General features: G+C 51.7%; 1 protein-coding gene across 1 annotated transcript in view; it reads right to left on the bottom strand.

The window, feature by feature from the left end:
* The window catches only part of B4GALT5 (beta-1,4-galactosyltransferase 5), a 34,645-nt gene that overhangs the window by 7,847 nt on the left and 10,129 nt on the right, over positions 1 to 16,669 (bottom strand). Inside the window, exon 2 of the mRNA XM_074157227.1 lies at positions 1,457 to 1,591. Coding sequence (XP_074013328.1) covers positions 1,457 to 1,574 — 118 coding nt within the window. The 5' untranslated portion in view covers positions 1,575 to 1,591. The remainder of the gene's footprint in view (positions 1 to 1,456; positions 1,592 to 16,669) is intronic.

Below are 16,669 nucleotides of genomic sequence, written 5' to 3'. Positions count from 1 at the left end.
TCTGCTTTGACCTGCCTGCCAGGGAAGGACGCCCAAGGACAGTGCGTAGCGCTTGTGTATGTTAAAACCATCCTCGTGGTTGGAGTTCTTGGGGCAGGAGGGGTATCAGCCCATGCCTGCGGAGCTGGGATGGATATGAGGCCCGTGTGAAGCCAGTTATTTCCATAGCAGCAGTACCAGTTTCACTGACGCTAATGTGGTAACCATTTCCCTGTCTGCTGCAGGCAGCAGGAGCACACAGCAGATTTTTGCAGGGCTCAGAGCCCCAAGGGCCAGGACTGCAGTGGGACAGAGGCTCTCATCACTGCAAGTAGCAGCGGTAGAGCCTCTAACCCTCCTCTCCTTGGGGGATCAGCTACTTCCTCACCCTGCGTCTGTGTTACTTGATGTTTCCAGCCTTAAAAATAGCCTGGGCTGGCAGCCCCGGCTGGCTTTGGCGGGGAGAGGAGATGACCTGGGGTGTCGATCTCTTGCGCAAGTTGATAATTCCCCTCCCGTGCCCATCCCCGGTCAGAGTACAGCTGATCTGGCGGGCTGGGCAGCAAGGACACAGCTTGTATTTTTTATTACTAGGGAAATAATCTTGCCTTGTAAAACTATCAGCCCCTGCTGATGAATCCTTGCAGCAGAGGAGCTGAGCCCCACAGCACCGTCGCAGCCTGATGCCAACTGCACCAGCGTGATATGACAGCAAGGAAGGTACACACGGTGCTACACCAGCCCAAAAGCAACACCTCACCCTCACTCACACACAGCCACCTGCATTCATGCTTTGTTGTACCCTATTTACACCAAAACTTGTAACCCTATTATCAGCTTGATATGACGGATGAACAGCCTGGGAGCGGGAGCTTGCGACTCCACTCCCTGTGTTCTGCCCAAAGTTCAATATATTATTTGTGGCAGTCCTCCAGCCAAGTCATTTCAGTTCATTCTTGCATGGGAAGAGTGAAGCTTATGAGCACAGGCTCCTCCACGTGCAGGGAGCCAGGGCTCTGCGCACGCGTGCGCCTGGGAAGTTATTTTTTAAATATGAAACCCGATCCTTGCACTGAATTTGAAAATGTTTACCCTCAGACTGGTTGAAGCTAACAAGCTGAATTCCTGGAAAGCAAAGAAGTTTTCGGCTCAACAACCCATCATTTGAGACCTTTCAAGATTTCCACCCCTTATACAAGTTTGAAGCATTTGAATTTTAATATATATATATATACATATAAAGAGATTAACAAAATTTATACACAGTGTATATATATAGTAATTCTATATATAATATGTATTTTTATGTTACATACTATATATTTATATAAAAAATAAAAAAGAAGCCAATTAATCAAAGTTCCCACCCTGCATTTACCAGCATAAATAAATTCCTTCAAGCAAGAGTGGTTCAGGTCAACTTGACTTCCAATGGAAATGGAACCTTTGATCAAAATGACAATTATTCAAGAAATACCTGAGTCATTCACGCTGCTGTTCCTCTTGGCATAGGCACTGCGGACCACCTGCTCATACACCTGAGCTCCTATTGTTCGCATGTTTTCACGAATCATGATGCCTTGGGCTTGCATCATGAAGAGGTAGGTGTTCACTGCAAGGGAAAAAAAAAAGAAAGGAATATTTCCATGAGCATCAGCATCAGGAAAGAGAAATAGGAGTCTTTTGGAACCATTCCCAGCCTTCTGCTCAGTTTCAGCTCCCTCCTGCCAGGAGGATCGCCGGGTCGCACGTGCCTTGGTTGCCCGACAGGAGCTGGGAAGGGCACAGAGTCAGGAAGCGGAGGCGTAAGGCACGTTTGGAAGCCCGACTGGTTAATAAAGGGAACGTACCCAGCTAGACCTGACAATGCAGACTGTAATGCAGCATTGCAGCTTAAACAGCTGTACGCTTGCTGCTTAAGTAGGAAGGTTTAATTTGGAAATATCGTTATAACAGGAAAGGAACCTGTCTAGCGGAAGGTGTCCCTGCGCATGGCAGAGGGGTTGGAACTACATGATTGTTAAGGTCCCTTCCAACCCCAACCATCCGGTGATTCTAAGCTGCGCATCTGGAGAAGGGCGCTCAGTTCCTAGACTGCAGCATCAAGGGCTGACACTTGCTTGGCGGAGCTACCTCACTGGGCATCACAAAAAACACCCCACCACCAGTTTTGGAGCCCACCAGCAATCCATACGTCCTAGAGCAGGCAGCATTTTGCAGTACAAGTCCCCTTGGTCCCCGGGGCCAGCCCCCCTCCCCAGCTGGGTTTCTTCTCCACCCCCTCCTTTCCCACTGCCCCTGTGCCCTGGCACGGCTCGGGCAGAGCTTGGGTTTCAGTTTCAGCTGACACCCGGCGCCGGCAGGGACAGGCCCAAAGCAAACAGCAGCGAGCACAGCCCTGCGTCACCAGGGCACCCGCAGGGACAGCAGGATGGCCACCCACAGGGACAGCCGGACAGCAACCGCACATGCCACAGCACCCCTCGCCAGCATCGCGGTGCCAGCCACGGCCCCCCTGCAGCAGCTTATGAATGAAGGGGAAAAGAAAAATAATCTTGATTTGAAAACAGGGAGGAGGGGAAATCCAAAAGGCCAATTCTGCACTAGTAATTAAAAAAAAAATAGGTCAAAAGACTCTCCAGGAGGGATGAAGATGGCACCAGGCCAAGGAAACAACAGAGACCTGCACAGAGGAGGGCAGTAACTGATGAAACGTCACCAGGAAACATCCATAATAGACAGGCCGTTTCTACAGCAGGCATATCACAAGCTGTAATAGCCTGCAACGTGTGCCTGCCAGTGCCAGGAAGGTACAGTCACCGCTAGCGCAGATTAGATAGGGCACCCCGGAGGCGGCACCGCTATCGGAAGGGCAAGGGTCCCCCCAAACACCGCCCACCAATACCCACGCTGACGCACCTTCCTGGCCCCTGCCCTGCTGTGCCCTTCCACACCCACAGATTGAGGCAGCCCCCAGATAGGCTGCCCAGATGCATTTTCCAATCCCAATTGTATTTTGTTTTCACACAGCTAAGTAAATATTTGAAAGGATGACAGAGCCCCATGTCGTGCCCAGAGCCCCCCATGCCATGCCCAGGCACTGCCTGTGCCCAGCCTGTCTCCAGGCCATGGGGTATCACCAGATTTTCAGGAAGAAGAGGGTCTGTCCCAAGGTGCTTGGCAACTAAATGGCTTGAAATGCATTTTTAAATCCCTATTTCCAGCCATCCCTTCCCATACATGTACCCTTCATGGTAGAGCCAGTGATGGCACCTTAAGCCAGCGGTTACACCAGCAAAGAGCAGGGGCTGCCTCAGCCAAAGCTGCACCCAAACCGTCTCTCCTCACCCGCCTCTTCTGGGGCCAGCTCTGCAACCCAGAGTAACCACCACGTCAGTGACAACTACAAAATAAATGCCTGCTCCGGTGCAGTTTCTTGGCAAGATACTCCTGTTGCAATGACAGCGAGGGCTGCTTCTGCTCAGAAAGATGAGGAATTCGCTCTAGCAGATCCCCAGGGGGATAAGGCTCAAGGATAAGCTGGCATTTTGATGTGGTACCACAGGCCAGAAACAAATGTAGCTGAAATTCCCCATGTAAACCCTCACACCCAGCGCTAAAAACTTCAGTCACACTCGGACTCATCTGCTCGGAGGAGCATGAAACTGCATCACCTCCCAGCACCAGCGGTCCAGCCCCAGCATCCCTCCCTGCCCCAGCTTCACTGGGCAGCTGCCAACCAGGATGCAGGGAAATGGGAGTTTGTGGAGGGAAAAAAAAAAAAAGTTGACAGAAATGGGCTATTTTAGGGGTTATGGAGAATGAGGGAGTGATGCAGTCAGGCTGGCACAGCCTTGGGGTCTAGAGCAGGATGCGCACAGGGCAGCTCCAGCCCCGCCTGCCCACGTGGGCCAGGCAGAGGGCAGGTCTCCCAGATGACCACAACAAGATGTGGAAGTTGGGCAACTTCTCCTTCAGCTCACGTCATAGCTCTGCCTCGGTTGCAAAGGCGACATGCTAACGGTTGATACTTGGGCCATGCAGCTCCTAAGGACACATTTATAACATCTTACCCCAGTGACAACATCACCCCAGGCTGCAGCCAGCAGCACTGTGAGGCTCTACCAGGAGGCAGCACAAACCAACACATCCAGCGATGGGAACCGCATCCTCCCATCCAAGCAAGCACAGCAGAGTGTGGACTCTTAAGGGAGAGCGGCACCGCACAGCCTCACCTCGGCCATCGGCAAATAGTGAGGGTGAGAGACCCCCCAGCTCCCTTTCCATTCCAAACACCCAAAAGGCTAGTCAAGAGCTGGGGCACTGCTCCCCTCCTCTCTGCACAGAGAAAAGGGTAGCAGGAGCCACTCAAGATGTTTATCAGGAGCAGGATGTTGATAAGGGAAGGGGGGGCAGCAAGCCTGGACCTTCCACATCGCGTGGAGTTTGAGTCAGTGCCAAGGCACAACTCGCTGACGCTGAACAAGTAATTTCGCTTTCTACTTCGTTATGCCTTCTACTCGCTGGATAAAGCGGAACCAGGTTTGGTGAAGCATGAAAGAACAGGAGAGACACAAATCAGCATCCAATCCCTGCCTCATTTAAGGAAGAGGGAGGTTTGTCGGGCACAGTGAAAGCGCCGTTTGTTCCCCACTCCCTCGTCGGGCAGACGGAGCCGGGGCTCGGCACAGCCACATGACAGGGCTCGCTGGGTCGGACTCGCTCGGAGCATCAGTGGGAATCCTGAACAGACTGTCACAGCAGCCACCATCCCAGAGGAGCACAAGCACAAACAACACCAGCTTTGTTTAAGGCAGCAGTTGCCTTTTCACATATTAACCCCTTTATTCAGACGATTAAGGAGATACCTGGCCACGGATGAGCTGTGCCCTCAACATGCCACACACCCAACACCAAGAACCCCCCAGGACCATACGGACCCTTCCCAGGGATGACAGCCCCTTCTCCTGCCCCCTGCCCCCAAAACAACCCACCACCATGAAATAAGCTTCACAAACCCCACACTTATCCAGAACACACAATTCATTTGGGTCAGAAAATCGGATTTAAAACACATTATTGAAAACATTCCACTCCTCATACCCACACAGCACTTAAACTAGCTCTACGGGGCCGCTGCGACCAGGGCTGGGTCTGGCCCAACATTTGGGAATGGCTGTACTGATCTCAAACCTCACTCCTCAGTTTCCTTTGCTTTTGATGAACAAAAATTGGCCACGTTTTAAATTCATTAAGCCTGACCTGGCTCACCTTACAGAGCCCAAGTCCCCTGTACCCGAGAGGCTGCATTTCCCAGAGCCACAGTGCCAGAGCCACCACCCGCAGAGGAAGGAGAAACCGAGCATCCCCACCACTGCCCTCTGCCTGGGGAGGAACCAGCACACACACTCAGCCTGAACCTGGGTTCAGCCAGAACACAATTCTCTGTGTTGCGGGATATTGCTAATCTAATCACATAGGATGATCTCGAAAATTACACTGGCCTTTTGCCTTTATTGCATTTGAGCACGCAACACTTCAGATCACATACACGCAGTGATAACAGCCCGGCTGCGGCCACTGAGCAGCGGGACAAGGACAGGAGAGGGATTTTACCTGCTGTCAGTGGGAGGCAAGATGTCCCTTCTCCTACAAATTTCCAGCAGGCACTTACTACCCACACAGAAAACAAGCAAAGTTTAAGAATCCATTTGCCCAAATTACTGCCTTAACATTATTCTTGATAGTTCGTTAAAGGACAAGTCAATTCCGCTGGGATTTAAACACGTGGAAACCATGCTATCAGACCCACAGCTTGCCACCAGCTGGAGCAGAGGCACATGGCTGCACCCCAGGGTTGGTGCACCCCTTGGGGTGCTGTACCCCAACCTCCCTGCCCACAAGCAACAGGGAGGGCAAGTGCTCGTCCAAGCCAGGGGTAGATGCAACAACTTTGACTGGGGAGGTTAAGTTATTATATAAATGAGCATTGAAGGCTTCCTGTAATCATTTCTCCGTTGGTATTTTCGGAGCACTTCTAATCAAGAAACAGCTGACTCTCTCATGGAAAATTAATTTTACCATGATGATATGTACTAGAAGAGGCAGCAGGGTAATTTACAGCTCGGAAGTTGATTTGGAAGAGGTCTGAGCGTGACCCATGCCTGCTACCAACACAGGAAGGGGACAGACCTGACACGTCTTGCTCCTGACCCCAACACGCTTCCGCCACCTGTGGAAAGGACCTTCCTCCAGCATCCCCCAAGCACAGAGATGCTGCAGTACCCCAAGCCGGGAGACAGACACTGGGTCAGGAAGAGGGGCCAGGCAGGCCACGGCAGCCCTGCATGCCTGCAGCAGTATCAGCATCCAGCACAGCAGCCAGGCTTTCCTGAGGAAGGAGTGGGTCTTCCTCTGCTTTGAGATTTAGGGCTGTCACATCCAGCATTTTTCCCGGTTCATTAGTCCATCAGCACTGCAGAAGTACAGAGGGGCTGTTTACAAGTTGATCACGGTCTCACTACAACGTGCAGCCTTCTCTGGTCAGCACCCGGGGCTCTGGAGCAGCTGGACCCCATCGCAGCAAGGGCAGCCACCATAAGTCCTTGTCCTGCCCCGGGAACACACATCCCAACCAACACAGTCATAAATCAACATACAATCAGGGAAACTGCCACTGAACGAACTGCTTTGCCAGACATCCAAAGTGCCCAGAAGAGCTTACAAGACACCTGTGTGTGGGAGATAAAACAGAGACCCTGGAAGGGGAGAAGGTCCCACTGGCAGCAGATCCCCAGCATCAACTCAGCTCCATTAGCATTAGAAATAACAAAGGGGTTTAATCGAACTAAGCCTCCAAGGAACAGATAGACAGTTACGATAGTCTTAACTCATAAACAACCTAACTAGGAAATTTAACAGCATTCCATTGCTAATGCACCATGAGACCTCTGTCTCTATTAGCTTTCCAGCAGCACCGTATTACCCAGACACACAGAGTGCCAGAACAATTAAATAAGAGGTTCCTATTAGTTTTAGAGAATTTAATATTAATGCTGTCACTGTTACTTAGCCCTTCCCCTATAAATAGCACAGGAAGGAATAATTTGATACGTTAAGTGGTCTAAGAATTAACAGCGCAGCAGCAGCACTGAGCTGGTAATTACAAATCACCCGTCCCCAAAATTGGCAAGTTCGTAGCCTGCACGTGCATGAAGCAAGCAGGGACGATGGGAGACTGCAGTGATGCTCAACCAAAACCTGAATATGGGGAATTTGCATCTGAACTGTCCTAGTGAAAAACAGGAAGACTTCAGCAAGGGGGAAGAAAATTCAGGTTATTCTAATAGTCCCTAAATTTTTTATGTGCACTTTAAGATGGCAACTTTCATTTGCAATCCCACAGCTGGCTGAGCTAAGGTGTTTGTGTGCTCACTTTGAAGAGCACTGCTCTGATTTTAGGATACCCAGCAAGAGGAGCATGATGTGCTCTACACACGTGGGAAAACTTGGCAGGCCAAGGGAACTCACGGAGCGTTTACAGCACCAAAGCACCCACAGAAGGAGCCAGGGCTGGCAGTGGGATTGAGCCCCAGGTCACCAGGGCTCTGAGCAGCCCAGCACCGGCACACACGGTACCCAGCTCCACGCAGGGGATGCTGTGGGTGGGGAAACCAGAAGACACAGTTTGCCCCTGCACTAGGACAGTAATACCAAGGATGGCTGTAAGATCACGTAGGGTTTCGCAAATCCCAAGAGCAGCTCAACTCCTGGGCAATTCCTCTCTGTGAGGAAGGGCGTAGCGACATGTACAGGCTGGAGCATAGAGCATAACATGCATTTGCCCAAGTTAAATATTACCTTTCCTAGCGAGATTCAGACTCTCCTACTTTAATTGCAGCTCAGGAGATGCAATTGCACATGACTGCATCTCCTGTTTATTTTCCATCCCTCTTTGCGGCAACGGGCAGCTCTCCCCATCTACGGCCGAGCCTGCCCTCCCCATCTCGCCTCCCTTTGCCAGGGTCAGCGCAAACGCTTCCAAGGAGAAAAAGAGCATCAGCTGCCAGCAGATTTCTCCGCACACAGAGCACAAAAGCACAGCACTCACTGGGCACTTGTGGGCACCGCACAGTTAAATGCGCAATAAAAGGCCCTTCAGCAGGCGGAGTGAAATGGTTGCTAACCTCTCTCGGCTGGCAGCACTCACAGGCTGCTGGCTACCAACAGCAAACATTTACAGTTCAGCGTTTGTTCCTTTGATTCATTGGGAGACAAAGTGGTGGAAATTCCTGTGCCCCGGACACCATCTCAAAGCGGCAGGAATCATGATGCCTGAGCCCGATGCTCATGTAGGATCAGGATGAGGAAACGGAGGGAGAGCTTAGGTTAAAAAAAAAAAAAAAAAAAAAAAAAAAAGAATTAAGTGAATGCTTGAGCAAGCAAGCAAGGGAGAGGAAGAGCAGGCAGATACTCCCCAGCACTGCCCCTAAAGCAGGAAGGGAGGGAAGGACGTGGGCTTCTCGGGACAACTCCTTGTCTCCCAGGTTGTGGGAATCAGCAGGGCTGCAGGACAGAAAGGAAATCCTCTACTGAAGCCAACCCCCTCCCACCAACCTGGGCATCCTACTCATCAAACAAGCCTCACGACATGCAGGAAAAAGGGGACACATGGGGTGGTACTGCCCAGGAAATGCATTCAATAGGATGTTTTCATCTGGGCTGTCCTTTACCAGTTGAAGCATTCTAGACAACAGCCAGACCACAGCAGAGAATAGAAGACAAGTTGGATTTGGATTTAAAATTTCTATATACAGCACACACCATTTAAATAGATTTTGAAATCACCAATTTGTTAGTCTTCCAAATTAGGAGATTAACTATACCCCTTGGAGAGTATAAAATTGTCAAGAGAAAAACAACTTAAGGGTCACAGATTTACTGACTCAGTTCACATGGTACAAACTGCGCTGTCTGAAGCTTTAACACCCCGACTTTGATGAAGGAAAAGAGAATGAGACTGTTGTTTAGGATATTCCCCAAAAAAAACAGACAAAGACCTAATTTTTCAAGCATGTTTTACGAGTTCAGCATGGCTGAACAAAAAGGGTTGTCACATGTACAGCCTCATGTTTGCTGCAACTGAGCTGTTCCAAACAGGGGTCTGGGGTGTTGTTTCTGGTCAGTGATTTGCCTTATACACCAGGCTGGACCATCCCAGTTAACACACATGAAACAATACGCCCTCCCAGTTGTCATGCTTAAATGCAGGTGCAGAATTTGTGGTAACAGCATCCAGGAGGGCATTCGTTCTTCACTCAGTTCAGCAAGAACTGCAGCACATCTTCACTGCCATTTATGGCTAAAAAGCGTGGTCCAGCTCTTACTTTCATCTTCTTTGTCTCCAAAAAAAGTTAGTGTGGGGAAAGTCCTGCTCCCTGCCCAGTTTGCCTGTGATGCACACACCCCAGGGGACCCACTTCTTGCCACCAGAATGACAAAACCCAAGGCAGAGGTCTTCACCCTGACGTGGGATTGCCTATGCCAACCCACTGGCTGCCTCATGTCCACAATATCTGCAGGGCAGGGCACGGCTGGTGGGGACACGCACCACAAGCCACCCCATGGGAGGTGCAAGGGAGGCTGCAGAGTTAAACCCTCTGCCCATACTAAGGCGTTTTCCCTGGTAATACCCAAGCATCACACCATGGGATGACTCCTCCTGTCAGGAGGGCAACGTCCACCACCAGAAGCCACAGGCTCTCACCTGACCTGACATCAGGCTTTTCAGCTCCTCACTGGGGCTAAAGAGCCCAGAGCCAGCAGAAGCACAGGCTGCAATGCTGCCATCAGTACCTGCTACTGAAAATAAAGCATCCTGCAAATGCTTCAGCCCTGAAAGTGTAAAGGCTGCTTTGCAGCAAGCACAATTTGCACTGTGGAGACTGCACCTAAGGAGAGATCCCTCTGTAGAAATACGCCAAGACTGCTCCTGTTGCAATTTCTTTCCTACCCTTTGCCAGTTACTGGGAAACCAGCCGTTTCAGCAGCTGCGGAAGGAGCACTGCCACAGCCCCACCTCCATGCTATGCATCAACCTGGCTCGGCTGCCAGAGAGCCCGTCAGCCCTTTCAACTCCTCAAAAATTCTCCAAGCTGAAATTCTTCAATCACGTGGGATTATTGTTGTCCCAGATTTTAAGAGGCAGCAGCTCAGAGCTCCCTGCCAAGGGTACTTTCACCATACAGTGCCATTAAGACCCACAGCAGTTTGGCCTCTGCAGTACGATTACAGAGTTGTTCTTGTCTGCAATAATTAAAGACTGTACTGCAAACAGTGAGCACAGCTGCTGCGTTTTCACAGGACGAAAAAAGTTATCAGAAAGAGGATGCAACTTTGAAGTTCCAGCACACAGACCATTACCTATGGGATTGTGTTAAGAACTCTGATGTCCTAAGACATTTATTGGCTTTGTTGTGAGCTACGTAGCCTTGGAATACCTAACATTTTTAATATGGTTTTCTTCCGCCTGACAAGCAAACTGGTAATACAGCTGATGTAAATAAATTAACCAATTCCACCATCAGAGTAGGGGATGACTTCATTGGAAATAATTAATCCATCTATGAACTTATTTAGCACTTAACTAAGAGATTACACATCGTGTCACAGCCTGTGTGACGCCTTCCTAGGTGTCAGCAGAAAGGCAATGGCATGAGAGTCTGTTTCAGATGCCTTGAATAGGGCAAAATGGAAAAACCCTTCTCCATCACCCTACACCACTGACCTCTGCTGCGCATGTTGGGACCAGACCTGGGCACACACCAGACCCCTCTCTGGGGACAGCCGTGCTGGGAAGCGCTGTGCCCCATGCCTGTCCCCCAGGATCACCCTTCTCACCCTCCCCTCTGCTGACTCGTCCCTCCTGCCCACCCATAGCAAACATTTACCAGCAGCGCTGCTGCCCTGGTGCCAGTCGTAAGAAAATCCTAAACCTTATCACAGGAAGGGGGAGAATAAAGTGCCCTGGCATCAGAAACCAGATTCACACCGCCCTTCACCACAAGCACCACATTCACAGAATTGTGCCTAATGCGCTACCATTAAGTTACATATTAATCCTAGATAAGCAGAAGCAAGGCAATTAAGTAAGTGAGCTTAGCGAGGGATAAGAGCGTCCGCAGCCCCAAGCTGTAACCAGGGTTCAGGATCCACCACAGGGCAATAAGGACATCACCGACTCCAAGGGACAGGAAGCTTGTGACCCCCGGACTCCCACCCCACCAGTTTTTGTGGGGTTGATAACAAACAGAGGAAAAAACCTAGTCAAGTTCAGCAATACTGGTTGCCCGTAAGCAGGCTGTGAGGATGGGGCACCAGGCACTGAGCCTGGCTGCCCACGCCTCCCAGCAGCGTAGGGCACAGGGTGCCCTGCCTGTCCCATCTGCGTGGTGGGGACTTCCAAGCCAAAGTTCTTTCATATCACCCCCCCCCTCGCAGCCCTGGAGAGTGATGGGCACACATAGAGGCACATCAGGGAACAGCAAACACCCCCTCCCTCCATTTCATTCCCCCCCAGAAACACCTTTAAGCTCCTCACACACAGCAGCAGCTGAAGTTTCTTAAAGAGAGTTGTGTGTTTACCGTGGGATCTCACCACTCATTGATATGAGCAACAGGGCAGGGCAAAAAAAAAAAAAAATATTAAATAAACTAATCAATTCCAGCCTGCCTGCGCCCAGAATTCAAGCTCTGCAAACAAGAGTCAGGCATTTGGCTACCTTGGAAAAGATAAACATGCTGGGAACACCAGGGCAGCGCTCCCCAGGCCGAGCAGCCCTCCCCAGCCCTGCATGGGACGTGTGTGTGTGTGTGTGTGTGTCTCCCCGTGCCCAGCTCAGCCACGCTGCCCCAGCCTGCCCCCTTGTCATGGTTTAACCCCAGCTGGCAGCTAGAACGACACAGTTGCTCGCTTACTCCCTCGATTTGGTATGGGGGAGAGAATCGGAGGAGTAAAATTGAGGAAAAACTCATGGGCTGAGATAAAGACAGTTTAATAGGTAGAGCAAGCACCACACACACGAGCAAAGCAGGGAAGGAATTCATTCACTACTTCCCATCAGCAGGCAGGTGTTTGGCCATCCCCAAGGCTCCATCACGTCACGGTTACTTGGGAAGACAAATGCCATCACTCTGAGTGTCCCCCTCTTCTTTTTTCTTCCCCCAGCTGTATAAGCTGAGCACGACGCCAGAGGGTATGGAACAGCCCTTTGGTCAGTTGGGGTCAGCCATCCCGACTGTGTGTCCTCCCAACTTCCCGTGCACCCCAAGCCTACTCACTGGTGGGCTGATATGAGGAGCAGAAGAAGCCTTGACTGCCTAAAAACACCAGGCACTATCCAAAGTATTGCTCATCCCAAATCCAAAACATGGCAACATACCAGCTGCCAGTAAAAAAAAAAGTTAACTCTATCCCAGCTGAAACCACAACACCACTGCACAAACCCCTTGGGATAAAGAGACAGCACAGGGCGAACGAGGAGGGAAATTAATTTCTCACAGGTGGGCACAGTTTGGGTTCAGACACAGTGGCTCCGGGAGCCCATCCATGGGGGGCTGGCATGGGCACACAGCACCCAGAGGCAGCCGGCGAACAGGACCTGGGGTGGGAACGACCCAGGCAGAGCCAGAGCTGGGCAGCAGCCCAGTGCTTTGCCACCACAGCACAAGGGAGGGTTCCAGCACCCTCCTGCAGGACCAGACCCCTGAGCAGAGGCAGGGCAAGACGCCAAAGCCCAAGGGGGACGCTCAGCATGCAAACGGCTCAGAAATACGACCTCTAAAAGCAAACATTGGCCAACCCATGCACCAAGGCAGTGCCAGTCCCTGTGGCATCTCCCTGCCCTAGGCTTTCAGTCTCAGATGCAGAGAGGAAAGGCCCTGTGCCAGGCACTGGGAGAGCCCCCACAGGATGCTGGAAACAATGTCAGCTTGATCAGGGGTTTAACCAGGGGCTATGGGGAAGGAGCTGATCGGGGCTGGCATCCCACAGACTCTGCCCACACCAGCCCCTCCAACCTACCAAGCATGGCACCAGCCTGCAGCGATGCAGCAGCCCATCCTCCTCCTCCCAGCCAAGGCACTGGCCCTTTCCTCCACACTGGATAATGAGATTTTAGATTACAATGATTTATCCACTCAAGTTACCCTATTTATCCAGGTTGTGTTTGCTTCTCCAAGGTATTACAGCTAAACACCATCCTCCTCCTCCACTCCCCCAACCTCCACGTGGCCGAGCCCTTGGCAGCACTTTGCAGACACAGCCCTACAAACGCCACGATGCTCTTCAGCATCCTGCAATTGGGGGGGGTAGGGGTGTTGACCTGCTCCCAAGCCAGCTGCAGATGCAGTGCCCCACATACAAAGGCAGGGAACAGCAGAGAAGTTTAGCGCAGGTACATACAGCTTGCTCTTCTGCAAGTGCAGTCCTTGCCTGGTCAGAGCAGTTACTGTGCCACAGGGGACTGTAGCAGACTCTCTTCCATCACTGCTGAATTTTGGCCCTTTTGGAGGCTCACGAGCAGAGGTGGCAGGGGAGATCCCCTGCCCCAACTCCAGAAGCCTGCTGCCACCCTGGCATGGAAGGACACAAGCCTTGCGTGGGAACTTCCACCCGCTGGGTTTTGGTACCCATCAAATGCAAGTGACACCGAGAGCCCCGGCCACAACCAGGAACCTCCTGTGTCCTCAACACAGCCCAGGAACACAGCAGCTCAGCCCAAGGCAGGGGACAGTGGCTGGGGGAGGGCAGCATGGCAGGGAAAGGGTTGATGTCAGCACCTGCTGCGAGCCCCACTTTGCTATCAGCTTTCTGCAGCGCAGCAGCAAACAAGACAATAACTATGTTGACTGGCGTTTTTTCTTTTTTAATTAGGTGAAAGCAGGGTTAACCTAGAGCCCCCTGAAGCCGAGCAGCCCCCCAGCACAGCTCCCTCCATCTGCTCTTGCCCTACAGCCCTTCCCAACCCGATGCACCCAACAAGCCCTGGAGCTGCTGAACAGGACCAGGTACCGCCAGACACCTCGCTGCTGCAGCCTAGAAACTGTTAAGACCATTTGATACAAGCCAAGACACCAGAAAGCCGGGGCTGACAGGATGATTGCAAGCTAGCAAGGCTGCCGAGGCCTCTGAAACACTAAAGGATGCTTGACCAATCCTTTCCTGTAATTACAGCTGCAAGTTAGGGCAAGAGGACACACAATGGGCTTGGGCTGGAGGAGAAATGAGGCAAAGCCTCATTTGTAGGCTTGATTAGCAATAAATTAAGCAAGGAAACACTTTGCACCCAGCTGTCAAACAAGAAGCTTGGCCAGCCCTGCACAAGGGCTCAGGCCAGGTCCAGGAGAGATGGGGCAGGTGGGGTGAGGGACACTCACACCTGCAGCACAGGGGGGACGTGGCTAAATTTCTCCCCCTGTATTTACCCTGGGGTTATTTCCACTGCAGCACACAGTGAGGAAAAAAAAAAAACAACACAGAGAGGTCTGAGAATCAGAGGGTAGAGAAGTTTGCTTAAAGCAGTGCTGGGGGCTTGCAAAGGGGAAGGAGTGGTCACACTGCAGGGAGCACTGGAACCTGCTGCTGTGCGAGAACTGCACAGGTTGGTTCACCTCAGAGCAGAAGTCACCAGTATCTGTCCTCCAGCACAGATTCCTCCAGACAAGCCATTTGACTGGGGTTTCTTCTGCAGGCAGTGCTGACAGTCATGTTCACAGAGCAGAAGAGCTGTGAGCTGCGGCTGCCCTCCTTATGCTTAACGTCAGCGAGACAGAAGGTGGTTACTGGAATAAACTTCTCTTTTTAAGAAACAGGAAAGGTGATTTGAATAGCTGGCGTATTTTCAAGAGCTTGCTCAGCTAGGTTAGGACTGCTCGCCGCATGCAGGTGAAGCGGCGCAGGGTGTGCTGGCAGCACGATGACCACAGACACGGGGACAGCACAACCAGGGGCACCAACACACCTCACAGCAAGAAACCCTAACCTTGCAAGAAAGAGATAGCCAAGCATCTGGACACTCTTGCCCTACCACTCCAGGCAGACCCCAGCACACGCAACAGCTCTACATTGGAAAGTAATATTAAACCTGCCTCAATCTGCTGATAGCCACATTTCCTTCCCCCTACCTCAGCACGCAGGAAGTAATAAAGCCTGCACAGCAGGTCTCCCACCATGTCCACCACCACCAAGCTGAGGGCAGGAGCCAGGCACCTCCTCGCCCCGGGACAAGCTGCCTGTGCCAAGCCAAGCCCCATGTCCAGCAGCCTGGATCCTGGGAAAGGGGGCGAGTTGCTCTTGCTGGGCTCCCACAGCTAAGGCCAGAGCAAGGAATGAGTGCCTCTGGGCTGAGAGAGTAGTGACAAGCATCGTCTGCTTTATTGCTCTGCACACCAGCGCAAGCTCCTCCACAGCCACAGCCAAAGTCTCGCAGGGTTCGGCAACACTGCTGTGGGGACAGGGATACAAGGAGACAAGACCCCGTGAGCTCCAATGCTGCTGATGGCCACTTGCAGGGGGGTCCAGGGCTCCCTGTGAAAGTGCTGGAGAATCTGGTCCCTGCCGCAGAGCCACACAAGCTCATGCAAAAGTCCCAGCTGCTTTTCTAGAAGGTGAAAGCCTGACTTTCAAATGCCAGAGCATCTCCCTTACCTGCCAGCACGGAGCTTTATATATCTGGAAACACGGTTGCAAACTGAAAGCTAGAAAAGGAAGCCTTTTCCCCTCCTAAGTCCTTCGGGATGCTGAATGACTAACACCACTCGCACGTTCCTACCTCCTCATCGCTTCAGACTTTTCCCATCTGGTTTTGCATTCGGTCACTGCCGTGGTCCGAAACCTGCCTACTGATATACCCGGCTTCTTCAAAAGCAAGCCCCACCACACAGAAACGTGGCTGAATAATACTCTCACTCAATAGCTGGTCTCCAGGCCGGCATTTTCAAGGGCTTTGATCCATTTCAAATAAGGCAATAAGCTTAGCCCTTGATTAAATACATAGCATAATCCACCTAAATCTTGTTAGCTGAGAAGCAAGTCGCTCATCTCACTAGTTGTGGGTGGCATTGCGTTTCTCTGCCAAGCAAACGGGGCTGCCTGCAGCATGAAGGTCCCCTCGGGGGAATATCCCAGGCAGGTAGAGCCACTGGGGCAGCTGGTGACCACGGCAAGGTGGCACACATCGCTTTCCACCACCTCTCCAGCAAGCCCATATGGATTCAAAGTGCAGTTCATGGGATCCTTCTGAAAAGCTTCCCCCTGTAACTGGCAAAAGTAACCCATGGAAAGAGCTTGCCCCTTCCCTGTTAGAGGGCACAGCAAGGATGCCTCGGGGCTCACCCCACCACCAGGACAGCAGGCACCCAACAGCCAGCAAAGAGCTAAAAAAATTCATGGCAAGAGAAGTCCCTGACTCTGAGTGAAGGAGCCTGATCCTGCAGCACAGAAGGAGGATGCACTGAAGCTTTGGGGAAATTTCACACCACATCGGTCACGCTTTCCCTTCCTCGGGAGGAATGAATCAGTGGCATGGCACTTGTACAGCCTTAGCAGAAAGGCCTGGGTGCCGAGTGGGAAGCATGCCACGACAAGGGCGAGTGTCCCCACTGCCTAGCTTGGGGCAAGACGGAGGATGCA

This window comes from Numenius arquata, chromosome 12, assembly GCF_964106895.1.
Source record: "Numenius arquata chromosome 12, bNumArq3.hap1.1, whole genome shotgun sequence".
Classification (NCBI taxonomy): domain Eukaryota; kingdom Metazoa; phylum Chordata; class Aves; order Charadriiformes; family Scolopacidae; genus Numenius; species Numenius arquata.
The sequence above is the reverse complement of the archived record's forward strand: the minus strand, read 5'-3'. Positions and strand labels throughout refer to the sequence as shown.